The 14,816-nt window shown below is 42.2% G+C and overlaps 1 protein-coding gene across 1 annotated transcript in view; it reads left to right on the top strand.

The window, feature by feature from the left end:
- Positions 1-1,218: 1,218 nt before the first annotated feature.
- The window catches only part of LOC139553147 (prostaglandin E2 receptor EP2 subtype-like), a 28,520-nt gene continuing 14,922 nt past the window's right edge, over positions 1,219-14,816 (top strand). The window contains exon 1 of the mRNA XM_071365115.1: positions 1,219-2,037. Coding sequence (XP_071221216.1) covers positions 1,222-2,037 — 816 coding nt within the window. The 5' untranslated portion in view covers positions 1,219-1,221. The remainder of the gene's footprint in view (positions 2,038-14,816) is intronic.

The raw sequence follows: 14,816 nt of genomic DNA, 5'->3' as shown, positions 1-14,816 counted from the left end.
TATGTAGTGTGTCTCTGAAATAGGCAAATAGAAGATGTAGACTTAAAAGCATAGGAGAGGTTCAGTGAGGGAGGAATCCCCTTATCCTCTGGCTCAAGTCATGGATTGGGTAACATGCAGCGAGTGTGGTATATCAGTTTAAGAGGGAGCTGGGTAGGGGAAAGGACAAAGAAAGGGAGAGGAAAAGGCGAGATGGGCAGGAAAGGGGCACACTGGAGGGAATATGGTCGCTTGGGCATCATTAAAAGTAAAAAAATACTATTCTCTGTTCTCTCAGAAGTCAAATGATGGCTCAAGTCAAAACAGTTTATTATGTTTCCCTTTGCACATGACTTCTGAGTTGCAGTTTTGTAGGCCAAGCAGTTCAGGACTTTTAGCTTAATTATGAGGCTATATAGATTAGGTTATAGTCATACTTTGATGAATTAAATTACCCTTGAAGCCTTTTACTTAATCTAATTTAATCCCCTCTATTGGCTATACAATAGAACTAGGCTAGTCATCAATGATCTTGTCTAGAAATAAGAACTTCTAAAACATAAAGACCATGTTAAAATGCATTGAATAAGAGTAATCCACATTACCATGACATTCAGCTCAATCAGCTCCAACTGTACTTGAGTGTGCCACTCTTCTGAATAAAATCTTTCCACCTCTGTATTGGAGGAGAGGGTGTGTCGACATGTCGGTGACGTCCCTGCATTACTTCGCTCAAACAGCTCATTCAGGGAGAGGAACCCATGGCTCACTCACGCAGAACACCCGCGTTTCCTTACCAAAGAAAAACAAACGCCGGCAAAACATAGACCCTTAAATAATGGACGGAATGACAACACATGGGCTGGTTCAGACTTTTTTGTCATTTTTTTCTCTGGACAGGAAACAATATAGAAGTAGGGCAAAGTGTGCCTATATTTTTTGAATCAAGACTTCGCCAGAGTTGTAATTTGTGTGAAGAAAAGGTGGAGAGAGAAAGCGCGCGGCTCCATACTCGATCAACTTGTAGCATGATCTCGCATCACAAGCTCCGGATCACAGCAAAGCAAAACAAAGGCACAAACTTTATTTCATAAGAGGAATAGAAGTTGGTATACTTCACTTTGCGCTTTTTATGTTTGATGTGCTGAAACAAAAGCACTGTCTTATTCTCAGGAACAGTGAATCGTTTTGGAATCTCACCCAATCAGCACTGAAGTCTTGGACGGAGGCAAAACTCTTCCTATGGCAAACGACACCGAGAAGGACCCATGCCACAGCAACCTGCACATCGACAATGGGAACCCGCGCACCAGCGCGATAATGTTCTCTGCCGGAGTGATAGGGAACTTGGCCGCTTTGATCCTTCTGGAGATCCGTCGCAGGAAGGACAAGAGCCGGCAGCGACTGTCGCTCTTCCACGTCCTGGTCACCACGCTGGTCGTCACTGACTTGATGGGCACCTGTCTGGTCAGCCCTTTCGTCCTGGCAGCCTACTCCTTTAACACCACCATTATTTCTATGATTGACAGTAACCCTCCCGCAATGTGTGAGTATTTTGGATTCTGTATGACTTTTTTCAGCTTGGCCACGTTATCTGTCCTCTTCGCAATGGCGCTTGAGCGATGCCTCTCCATCGGATGTCCATACTTCTACGGGCGGCACATCACCACACGTTGTGGATACATCACCATTCCATTCATCTATTTAGTTTGCGGTGTGTTTTGCCTCATGCCTTTTTTGGGTTTTGGGGACTACGTGCAGTACTGCCCGGGGACGTGGTGTTTCATTGACATGAATCCGTTAATGCCGGAAGACCGAGTTTATCCCGTCCTTTACGCAACCGTTATGCTCATCCTAGTCCTCGCTATATCGGCTTGTAACGCCTTTGTTGTTTACCATCTGGTTTTGATGTACCGGAGGCGCAAACTAAACGGGGGATCCGTGACAACTCGGAGTAAGAAGGACCGGAGAGTCCTCTCCATGGCCGAAGAGGTCGAACATCTTATAGTACTGGTGTTCATGACGGTGATATTTGTGATTTGCTCCCTACCTCTGGTGGTAAGTTAAACAATTGTTTTTCTAAAAGTTATACTATTCTCCTCCCGGGTGTTCACTTACTTGACTAACACTGATATATTTTTTTTGCACAATTGAATCAAGCAACATTTTATTTCTCAATTGATAAGCGGTAGTTACACTCTTAAAAAAAGGTTCCTGGAGGCACCTTTAGGGGTTTTTCAGATTGCAACACCAGCAGAACACCTAAAGGGCCTCCAGGAACCTTTTCCCTGAGGAACCTTTTAAAAAAGGTTACTCAAAGAACCTTCTAGGGTATTAAAGTTCCTGTAGGAACCTTTTATGTTGCATGTATTCTATTATGCATAATAGCAGTAATAATCATAACAAGAATAATAATAAAATAACATGGAGTGGCAAACTTGTAAAGTCACAAATTCATTTTATTGACTTTGAAGGTAATACAAATCCAAAATATGCAATCAATAAATTAAGTACTCAGGGATACAAACCTGCCATTGTTCAGTGATATTCAGCATTTTGATCTCAAAATAGGTCATCCATGTGAATTGTGTATATTTGTAAAAAAAAAAGTTTTGGGGGGGGTCTGACAAAGTATGCAGACGCAGAGTGTATCACCCATTTAGCTATAAAAGAGAGGCGCAGACAGATATTCTCCCTGGAAGAATCTCAGTTGCATGCTCCTCGTGTCCTCTTCTCGCCCCCTTCTCCAAACCCATTGGAGAAGGTCAGAGGGGAGGGAACTCTGGCTTTCTCATCAATTAACAGTAAACAAAAGCAGTAAACAAAAGGTGAATGGAGATCCAAATAACCAAAACATAGCCAACAGCGAGATGCAGCCATGCACAGCTGTCTTGCCAAACAAATAGGCCTATAGTCCCGCTCATGAGTACAGCAACACTTTGTGATATGGCACAATACACATCTGTGGATTAAATTTGACCAATGTAATAAATTAAGCAATGCCAGCCTACCGTAAACATGTTTCCAGACTGTTAAGATTGTACAAATATGTATTATGTACTTGTTATTCTCTGCAAATATGCAAATGATATGCACATTTTTTGTTACCTTTTTGGACCCTCACCAGTTTGCATCCCCGATACAATGTCAACCGTTGACAAACATTCATATTTGATCATGTATCAACAACAAGATAGGAACGTATACTAAAAATACAATAAAAATTATTGTTATCAACCATACCAATCAAAATACTAATCTTACTGATAAAAATGATATGTTTAGATACATGGAGAATATTTCATGGGTCAATAATAAAACTCATAGGCATGTAGAGCCACGAACAAAGCATTAGCACATCAAATAAGAGCTTTCTAAGTGGTTTCTAATTTGAGTCATTTAGCTGTTACAACCGACCTCGCGTTACTATGTAGTCTGGTTTCCCTATCCCTCTCTACAGCAAAAAGTTTGCCATTCAACATTTGTTGGTAATTTACCCCCCTCATAAATTCCCAGGTTTAGGGTTAGGCTCTTCAGTTAGGACCTGCTCTCCATCCAGGAAGAGCTGTACATGGCTCTCATCCGGCAAAGGGATTATGTATAGGGAATTTTACACGCTCTAAGAAGAAAACAAATAAAAGATACAAATTTAAAAAATTACGCTTACTCAGGTCATATTTCAAACAGTAAGTTAACAACTGATCACACCTTACACAGTATTACTACTAACCTTGCATTTATTCATTCGTCTGCTGGCAAATACATAACCTGTCTGTGATATACAGCCCACTTTTATCTTCTTTGAGGAGGTAGGGGAAGAGCAAAATGGCTGCACTGACCTTGATACCTTAAATTGGAGGGTGTGTAATAAAAAGGCAGGATTAGAATATTATAGAGCAGGGATAATCAACTAGATTCAACCGCAGGACGATTTTGAAATGTATTTGATCTTTTTTTCTTTATTTTTCTTCTTCTCTTAAGTGGATGGTTGGGGCGGGGAACGTAATTACAAATCATTTGTAGATTGCAAATTGACCGCAAGAAGGCCAAACAGATAGAATATTTAACCTAATCATTTCAAACCTTGCTTGGGTTTTTGTAAGATCACGTGTCTCTCTATAATGCAAGGGAATACTTCGGAACATATTTCCAAAATTAAAATCAATTGGAGCTGGTTTACTCGTCTTGTTATGCTGCTGGAAATGTGATGGAATAAACAATGTGAGAAGGAAATATCCAAGCCAGCACATTATGGTCTGGGTAGGAACAATGGTGTTAAAAAGGTTATTAGTGTGTGAATTCATGTGAGTAGGAAAATTGAAGAATTCATACATATCCCTTCCCCGTCTGTTCTTTCAACGAGGAGTACTTTTGAATGAGCACCATTTAGTTAGTATTGGAAAAGACAAAAGGGATAACACAGAACACACAATCACAGTGCAAATGCAATCCAAATACTTTATAGAGGCTAAGCTGTTTGTAAATCCATAGTGAGCTTTAAACATTGTCTTGCTTTGGTCTGAAATGCTGAGGACCGAACAGGCCACCCCAATGCACCATCCTGATAGACATACTGTAAATTAGACACAAACACAACATGAGTATTCAATATCAAATGCATCTCACTAATGTGATTTATTTATTCTTCTTTTTGTCAAGTTTAACATTACCTACATTGGGTCATCCCACTCTCTCTGTGTGTCTTACCTGTTTGTGGAGGTTGATACATTTCTCTATCACAGCTCCCAAACTCTCTAAAACTTAACTGGACAGGGGCAGGGGCAGGATAAGACAAGGACTAAAGGGAGGAGGATAGAAAGAGATGGTGAGAGAGTCTATCATGGGTTTAAAATATTTTGTCAAGTTTACAACTCAGTATCCTGTGTTGCAAGTTTAACAACCTAGATTGGTTCATCTGTGTGTGTGTGTGTGTGTGCGTGTGTGTCTTACCTGTTTATGGAGGCTGAGTTTCTCACAGCACCCAAACTCTCAACAACTTAGATGCACTATGCAGAAATAACTCTTCCATTTCCTGGTTGCTAAACTTCTAATAGTTTTCCTAATTTCAGTTTATGTGACAAAACAAGCAAGTATAGTGTAGAGTCACTGTACCATCTAAACCGCTGTGAAATATATTTTCCATAAACAAAAATATTGTATTTTCAGCTGTTTGAAGCTGGTGTACAAAACCAAAAGTAAAAAACTTAAGAACATGAAGCATAGAAACAGCACACATAGAACAGATCTACCACTTCTTATACTTGCTTTCAATGATAATCACATATCTATAACACACATTTCTATGTGAATTTGGTCAAGTCACCCAAAAAGTTACACATTGCTGCTTTAATGCTGTAACTGGACAGAGGCAGAATAAGACAGGGACTAAAGTCTTGAAGGGACGAGGATGGAAGGAGATGGTGAGAGTGTATCAGGGTTAACATTTCAGGACTAACATTTCTAAATATTGAATCTAGCTAGCTAAAGTTACAGTAACTGTCACTAGCTAGCTAACTTTTCTTTTTTTTAACTAGCCAAGTCAGTTAAGAACAAATTCTTATTTACAATGACGGCCTACCCCGGCCAAACCCTAACGACGCTGGGCCAATTGTGCGCCTCCCTTCGAGACTCCAATCACGGCCGGTTGTGATACAGCCTGGAATCGAACCAGGGTCTGTAATGACGCCTCTAGCATGCAGTGCCTTAGACCGCTGAGCCCCTCGGGACCACAAAACATTAGCTAAAACGTACCAACAATTATCAGCTAACATTACAGCTTGGCTAGCTGATGAAAACAGAGTACATTACTAGATTTGGCATAGATCCTCAGAAGGTTCTACCATCGAGAGCATCCTGACTAGTTGCATCACCTCCTGGTATGACAACTGCTCAGCCTCCGACCACAAGGCACTACAGAGGGTAGTGCGTATGGCCCAGTACATCACTGGGGCCAATCTTCCTACCATCCAGGACCTCTATACCAGGCGTTGTCAGAGGAAGGCCCTAAAAATTGCCAAAGACTCCAGCCACGCTAGTCAGACTGTTATCTCTGCTACCACACGGCAAGCGGTACCTGGAGTGCTAAGTCTAGGTCCAAAAGGCTTCTTAACAGCTTCTACCCCCAAGCCATAAGACTCCTGAACAGTTAATCAAAAGGCTATCTGGACTATTTGCATTGACCCCCCTCACCCCCATTTTTACTCTGCTGCTACTCTGTTTATTATCGATGCAGTCAGTTTACCTACATGTACGTATTACCTCTACTAACCTGTGCCCCCGCACATTGACTCGGTACCGTAGTGCTGAATTAAAGTTGCTCTTTAATTATTTGTTGTTTTTCTATTTGATTTATTTGATTTTTTACTTAACACTTATTTTTCTTAACTGCATTGTTGGTTAAGGGCTTGTAAGTAAGCATTTCACTGTAAGGTTGTATACCTGTTGTATTTGGCGCATGTGACAAATAACATTTGATTTGATTGTACTGTTTTTTTTTTATAATAGTTTGAATTATTATTGTTAGCTAGTGAATAGCTACCATTTACCCACCTTTCACGTCGATCCGTTGCAAGTCGTCTCTCACCTGCCGTGTCTCCAACCATCCGTGCACTTCCCACCTCCAGTGCGTCTTTGAACCAATGGTCTCCATTCGAATTATACATACAAGCGCCCTTTAATCACGAGCTCACTGCTGGTTCCAAAGCAAACAAACCACTCTTTTTAAAAAGGGTTCTCAAAAGCACACCTTAAGTCTACAAACGTTTAAAAACAAACTGATGGCAGAGTATGGGTTCTTAAATTAACCTTAAAACCTCTTAAATGTAATCAAAAATATCATCTACGTACTCCCCAAACGTAATTATTTATCATGAGGGCCATAAAAAATAACTAGTAATTCTAAATACTCCAAGAAAGGATAAAATCTCACCTTTCTGGTAAAAAAATGTTTTAAATTGCTGAAGTCTAGTTACTTTTGAGGACAAAAGCTCAAGTACACAGTACAAATATGATATAAGTATCTGATGTATTTCCTATTCAACAAAACTATGAATAAGGCTTTTTTTCTCTTCCTAAATAGAGTATAATCAATATATAAAATGACAACAAAAAAATCACCATCCTTATAACTTTAAAATACATATTTGTGTATTGAGTGTTAGAGAAAATGTGCATATTTTCTAAAGGTCTCTCTTGATCAAACCGTCTGCCCCCATCGCTGTGAATTTCTCAGAGCCTAGCTTGGCTTCCTGAACTTGTTAGGAACCCGCCTTTCATATTAATAATTTCCATCTATGACAAACAGAAAGTGGTGTTCATTTAAAGTCTATAAATTATTTTATATGAATGGCTATGAATCGATCTCTGAATGTGTTACAGCGACGAAACTGCAATCTCCTGCTGGGTTACCAGGTAAGGATTTCAGGCATATTGTTGTTAGTGGCTGTGACATAGGGTTCAGCCAGGAGTTGATGGACAATCGGAATAGCGAATTAAATGGTTGGAGGGACATCCCAGCTTCATGTGGTGTCAGGTTTCACATCCTGGTTTCAGACATACTCCTGTGTCCATGAGTATCATGGCTGCCGCTCAATGCAAGCCATTTCAATCTCGGGTGTCGGTCGAAACTGAAAAATGTCAGTCGAAACCGGTACCAGAACCACACAGGTCCCCAAAACAGGGGACTTTACATCTAAGAGGTTTAAGGTTCCTTTTTTAACCTTGTAATATCCTTAAGGATATCTGTCAAAAATACGCCCAATGCGTATCTATCAGTGGCGTATATTCATGGATGCCAAAGGAAGAATTTACCAAGAAAATATACCAAGAAAAAAACACAATGTATCTTTTTGTTTCATACATTCAGCATGCAAATTGAAGTGTATCTCAGTGGAGAAAGCATCCATCCGAGCGAACGAAACAGCGCCCCTCTGTCTTAGTATGTGTGGAGTATCTATCTGATGCTGTCTGATCAAAAAGAGTATGACATTGTTGCCACCTGTAGTGTCGATTGCAAAAAAAAATGTCAGGGAAGCCAGTTTGGATTTGGCTTCAGACCAATCACATCACAAGCCAAATGTCATTATTGACAGAAACAAATTTAATTGTTGCATGTTGTTGTGTTGTGGCCTTTCTGTCCCTGGCCTGAGAGGATGAAGATCAACAACTACAAGATGTAGTAGGCTAATGTTAACTAGCTGGCGTGGCGTATCGTTGCACATGAAAGGAAGTTAGGGTAGCGAGCAAGTAGTTTAGCCAAGTAGCCTAGGACAACAAAAACTAAAAGTGTTTACTGTATAACAGTGGACCGTTTAGGCAACATGAAAGAGGAGGATGGCATTGGCATAGGGGGTAGGGTGAGTCAACATGTTTTTTCTACGCACACACTAACACAAATCAGTACCATGGACTGCCACATCATATTTAGCTTATGCTGACTGGACTAAATAGTTTTTGGTATATTTTTGTTGTCACTGTTTTATACCAAGCATAGGTGATTAGATGATGTTGATTAGTGAAGGCAGCTCCTGTTTTCTTTGCTACTTGCGGTAACTCGCTGTGGTTCTAAATCAATAGTTGTTTAGTAGTCTGAAAATGTTGGAAACATTACCTTGTTTGACCATGCTGTGGGTCATGTACAGATGAAGTCGAAAGTTTATATACATTTAGGTTGAAGTCATTAAAACTCATTTTTCAACCACTCCACAAATTTCTTGTAAACAAATTATAGTTTTGGCAAGTCGGTTAGGACATCTACTTTGTGCATGACAAGTAATCTTTCCAAAAACTGTTTACAGAGATTTTTTCACTTATAATTCACTGTATCACAATTCCAGTGGGTCAGAAGTTTACATACACTGAGTTGACTGGGCCTTTAAACAGCTTGGAAAATTCCAGAAAATGTTGTCATGGCTTTAGATTCTAAAGCTTCTAAAGTTTAGAAGCTTCTGATTGACTAATTGACATCATTTGAGTCAATTGGAGGTGTACCTGTGGATGTATTTCAAGGCCTACCTTCAAACTCAGTGCCTCTTTGCTTGACATCAGAATAAATCAGCCAAAACCTCAGAAAACAATTGTAGACCTCCACAGGTCTGGTTCATCCTTGGGAGCTATTTCCAAATGCCTGAAGGTACTACGTTAATCTGTACAAACAATAGTACGCAAGTATAAACACCATGGGACCACGCAGCCGTCATACCGCTCAGGAAGGAGACACATTCTGTCTAATAGAGATGAACGTACTTTGGTGCGAAAAGTGCAAATCAATCCCAGAACAACAGCAAAGGACCTTGTGAAGATGCTGGAGGAAACAGGTACAAAAGTATCTATATCCACAGTAAAACGAGTCCTATATCGACATAACCTGAAAGGCTGCTTAGTAAGAAGAAGCCCCTGCTCCATAACCGCCATGAAAAAAGCCAGACTACGGTTTGCAACTGCACATGGGGACAAAGATCGTACTTTTTGGATAAATGTCCTCTGGTCTGATGAAACAAAAATAGAACTGTTTTGCCATAATGACCATCATTATGTTTGGAGGAAAAAGGGGGAGGCTTGCAAGCCGAACATCACCATCCCAACCGTGAAGCACGGGGGTGGCAGCATCATGTTGTGGGGGTGCTTTGCTGCAGGAGGGACTGGTGCACTTCACAAAATATATGGCATCATGATTTATTTTTTTATTATTATTATTATTTTATTTTTTTACCCCCTTTTTCTCCCCAATTTTGTGGTATCCAATTGTTAGTAGTTACTATCTTGTCTCATCGCTACAACTCCCGTACGGGCTCGGGAGAGACAAAGGTCGAAAGCCATGCGTCCTCCGAAACACAACCCAACCAAGCCGCACTGCTTCTTAACACAGCCATCCAAGCCATCCAACCCGGGAAGCCAGCCGCACCAACGTGTCGGAGGAAACACCGTGCACCTGGCGACCTTGGTTAGCGCGCACTGCGCCCGGCCGGCTGCGACAGGAGCCAAGTTAAAGCTTGGTCGCAAATGGGTCTTCCAAATGGACAATGACCCCAAGCATGCTTCCAAAGTTGTGGCAAAATGGCTTAAGGACAACAAAGTCAAGGTATTGGAGTGACCATCACAAAGCCCTGACCTCAATCCTATAGAAAATTTGTGGGCAGAACTGAAAAAGCGTGCGCGAGCAAGAAGGCCTACAAACCTAACTCAGTTACACCAGCTCTGTCAGGAGGAATGGGCCAAAATTCCCCTAACTTATTGTGGGAAGCTTGTGGAAGGCTACCTGAAACGTTTGACCCAAGTTAAACAATTTAAAGGCAATGCTACCAAATACTAATTGAGTGTATGTAAACTTCTGACCCGCTGAGAATGTGATGAAAGAAATCAAAGCTGAAATAAATAATTCTCTCTACTATTATTCTGACATTTCACATTCTTAAAATAAAGTGGTGATCCTAACTGACCTAATACAGGGAATTTCTACTCGGATTAAATGTCAGGAATTGTGAAAAACTGAGTTTAAATGTATTTGGCTGAGGTGTATGTAAACTTCCGACTTTAACTGTAACTGTTTGCTACATGCAATATGTTATGATGGCAATATTGAGCATCCTCCCAAAACACATACTTCCACCATTTTCTGCCTGTGCATCCAACATTGTAATAGATCCTCAGTTGGTTGAGATGGACAACCCAGCCCATTTTCTTGTTGTAATCCATTACAAGCTCTGGAACAGATACATACTATATATACAAAAGTATGTGGACAGCCCTTCAAATTAGTGGATTCTGTTGCTGACGGGTGTATACAATCAAACGTTAGCAGTAGATTGGCCATACTGAAGAGCTCAGTGACTGTCAACATGGCACCGTCATAGGATGCCTCCTTTCCAACAAGTCAGTTCGTCAAATTTCTGCTCTACTAGAGCTGCCCCGGGCAACTGTAAGTGTGCTGTTATTGTGAATTTGAAACATCTAGGAGCAACAATGGCTCAGCCACGAACTGATAGGCCACACAAGCTCACAGAATGGGATCGTCAACTGCTGAAGCGTGTAGCACATACAAATCGTCTTTCCTTGGTTGCAACACTCACTACCGAGTTCCAAACTGCCTCTGGAAGCAACGTCAGCACAAGAACTGTTCGTCAGTAGCTTCATGAAATGGGTTTCCATGGCCGAGCAGCCGCACACAAGCCTAAGATTCACCATGCACAATGCCAAGTGTCGGCTGGAGTGGTGTAAAGCTTGCCGCCATTGGACTCTGGAGCAGTAGAAACGCGTTCTCTGGAGTGATGAATCACGCTTAACCATCTGGTAGTCCAATGGACCAATCTGGGTTTGGCAGCCCTAATCACCCAACATCAGTGCCCGACCTCACTAATGCTCTTGTGGCTGAATGGAAACAAGTCCCCGGATCAATGTTCCAACATCTAGTGGAAAGCCTTCCCAGAAGAGGGGAGGATGTTATAGCAGCAATGTACCAACATCTAGTGGAAAGCCTCCCCAGAAGAGGGGAGGATGTTATAGCAGCAAAGGGGGGACCAACTCCATATTAATATATCTTCTGCACATCTATCACTCCAGTGTTTAATTGCTAAATTGTAATTACTTCGCCACTACGGCCTATTTATTGCCTTACCTCATTTGCACACACTGTATATAGATTGTTTTCTATTGTGTTATTGACTGTACGTTTGTTTATTCCATGTGTAACTCCGTGTTGTTGTTTGTGTCGCTTTGCTTTATCTTGGCCAGGTCGCAGTTGTAAATGAGAACTTTTTCTCAACTGGCCTACCTGGTTAAATAAAGGTGAAATATATATATTTTTTTTTTTAAACGCCCATGATTTTAGAATGAAATGTTCGACGAGCAGGTGTCCACATACTTTTAGTCATATAGTGTAAGTTCCTACCATTTTTTAAAACAACTTCAAAACCCCTGCCACTGTCACTTCAGGCCCAGGCAGTATGGTACAAGGGTGAATGGTGGTACAAGGGTGAATGGTGGGACTTGGGGCAGACACAGTCCATGGAAACGTAGGCTCCCCTCTTGGGTGTGCCCTCCCTCTTCCTCTCCATGTTCCTCTCCCTACACTCTCCTCTCCTCTCGCTCCCCTCCCCACTCCACATCTCTATCCCTCCAATCATCTCTAACTCCTCATCCTCCCTGCCTTTTTCTCCTGAGCCCTTACTCTCCATATCCCTTCAACAAATACGGTACAATTGTGGTCAGAAACATAATCTCTCTCTCTCACGCTGTCTGTCTTCCTTCCTGTCTTTAAATCAACCATAGACACTCTTCCTAATAAGGGGTTTCCATAATAAATTGTGTGATACAGTTACACACCTTCCAATCCCCCCCCCCCCCCCCCCCCACAATCAACACTTGCTTTCTTGCCTGACAGACTAACTATAAAGTTTGCCAATTTTAGCTGATTAATTACGAAGCTGGGACAGTTTCCAAATGAATTGCATTGGTAGAAACAGGACAAAACAAGCAACTTGTTAGCTAGCTATGTAAACATATATCCAACTCATCATATGAGCTCCACTTCACGGGCATCTACCCTAACACGACAGCTAAGCTGTCAAATAATATGAAAACGAGGCAATATATAGCATTTGAATATCTGCACCTAGCAAACATGACAAACCATAACCTAAACACAACAGAAAACACAAATTACTCCAGCCTTCATTTCGGTGGCTAGTTAGCTGTTTGTCTGTGTGACAGCTGAGTTGACGTTTCATGAGCGCAGCTCAAATTTACCACCACATACAGCTTTTATTGTCTGACAGACTAAATAGCTTGCTAGCTAGCTAGCTATAGCAAGCAGCAGGCCATTTCCATATAACACTGCAACTATTTCCATGAGACAGAGCGCAATCATTCGAGCTCCACCAATGATGTGCTCGCCTATACCAACAAAGTTATCATGACATGCTACATGCTACATGCTACTCTTAGAGCTATTCCCCAAGTTTCACGGCATCAAACATCGACAACACCAAACATACAGTATATCTGCTGTTTACATATTTTTCACTCACCTCCACATCATCGCTTTTCAAAGTGCAAGGATGTGTCCGAATCCGTATCACCAACCAACATAGAGATACAACCTCTTTCACAGTGAAAAGTCGTGTCCGCTTCAGCACGATCATTTTAAGTAATGAAGTGATTATTTTTTTTAAATAACAGCAAACCCTGTTTCTGGTTGATGACAACAGCCACGCGAATACGACAACAGGTTGTTAGCAAGTTAATTTAGAGATATTGACAAAGATATTATTGTTTGGGAAAACAAGGCCAATCACGGCCGCTATAGTAATTTAAAGAAAGGCTGTTGACTGCCACTGGGTTCTAAAGAGTTAATGTGTCACGCCTGCTCCCGCTCTCTGGAGCTCGAGGGCGCCAGGCTGCCCATCTTTACGCACACCTGTCACCACCATTACGCGCATCAGCGCTTCATTGGACTCACCTGGACTCATCACTTTATTGATTGCCTCCTCTATATCTGTCTATTCCTCAGTTTGATCCCGTGTCAGCATTAATGTCGTTATGTTTCCCTTGTCCAGACGCTGTCCGTGTTTTGTTTAATGTGTTATTTATTAAATATTCACTCCCTGTACTTGCTTCTCGTCTCCCAGCATCTGTCCTCATAGAATGCTGACACCAATATTGGAATCAGGGAGTTTTTTGTTTTGGTTGGATTCGGGTGCCGCTGCCAAAGGAACCGGGGATGCCTCAGCTGGCTTGTCAGGCTTCCATGCCGTAGCTGGTTCGAGAGCTTTTCTTGCTTCGGTTGGCTCGGCCGGCTCCCATCCCACGTCATGCCTCAGCCAGCTTGTCAGGCTCCCACGCCTCTGCTGGCCTCTGTCAGGCTCGCCGAGGTGGGACGCCGGGTGGCGCCCATAGAGGGGGGAGGGTACTGTCACGCCTGCTCCCGCTCTCCCTCTCTGGTGCTTGAGGGCGCCAGGCTGCCCATCATTACGCACACCTGTCACCATCATTACGCGCATTAAGAGCTTCATTGGACTCACCTGGACTCCATCACTTTATTGATTGCCTCCTCTATCTATCTATTCCTTAGCTTCAGCATTAATGTCATCCGTAGCCAATGTGAGTAAGACCTTTATACAGGTCAATATTCACAAGGCCAGACAGATTACCAGGACGTGTACTCTGAGCATGTGCTGACCAACTGGCAAGTGTCTTCACTGACATTTTCAACCTGTCCCTATTTGAGTCTGTATTACCAACATGTTTCAAGCAGACCACCATAGTCCGTGTGCCCAAGAACACTAAGGTAACCTGCCTAAATGACTACCGACTGATAGCACTCATGTCTGTAGCCATGAAGTGCTTTGAAAGGCTGGTCATGGGACCATTATCCCAGAATCCCTAGACCCACTCCAATTTGCATACCACTCCAACAGATCCACAGATGATGCAGTCTCTATTGCGCTCCACACTGCCCTTTTCCACCTGGACAAAAGGAACACCTATGTGAGAATGCTATTCATTGACTACAGCTCAGGGTTCAACACCATAGTGCCCTCAAAGCTCATCACTAAGCTAAGGACCCTGGGACTAAACACCTCCCTTTGCAACTGGATCCTGGACTTCCTGACGGGCCGCCCCAAGGTGGTAACGGTAGGTAACAACACATCCACCACGCTGATCCTCAACACGGGGGACCCTCAGGGATGCATGCTCAGTCCTCTCCTGTACTCCCTGTTCACTCATGACTGCATAGCCAGACACGACTCCAACACCATCATCAAGTTTGCCGTTGACACAACAGTGGTTGGCCTGATCACCAACAACGATGAGACAGCCTATAGGGAGGAGGTCAGAGATGT

The sequence above is a fragment of the Salvelinus alpinus genome, chromosome 25 (genome assembly GCF_045679555.1).
Source record: "Salvelinus alpinus chromosome 25, SLU_Salpinus.1, whole genome shotgun sequence".
Lineage (NCBI taxonomy): Eukaryota > Metazoa > Chordata > Actinopteri > Salmoniformes > Salmonidae > Salvelinus > Salvelinus alpinus.
Note: the sequence above shows the minus strand (reverse complement) of the source record. Positions and strands in the feature narration are given on the sequence as shown.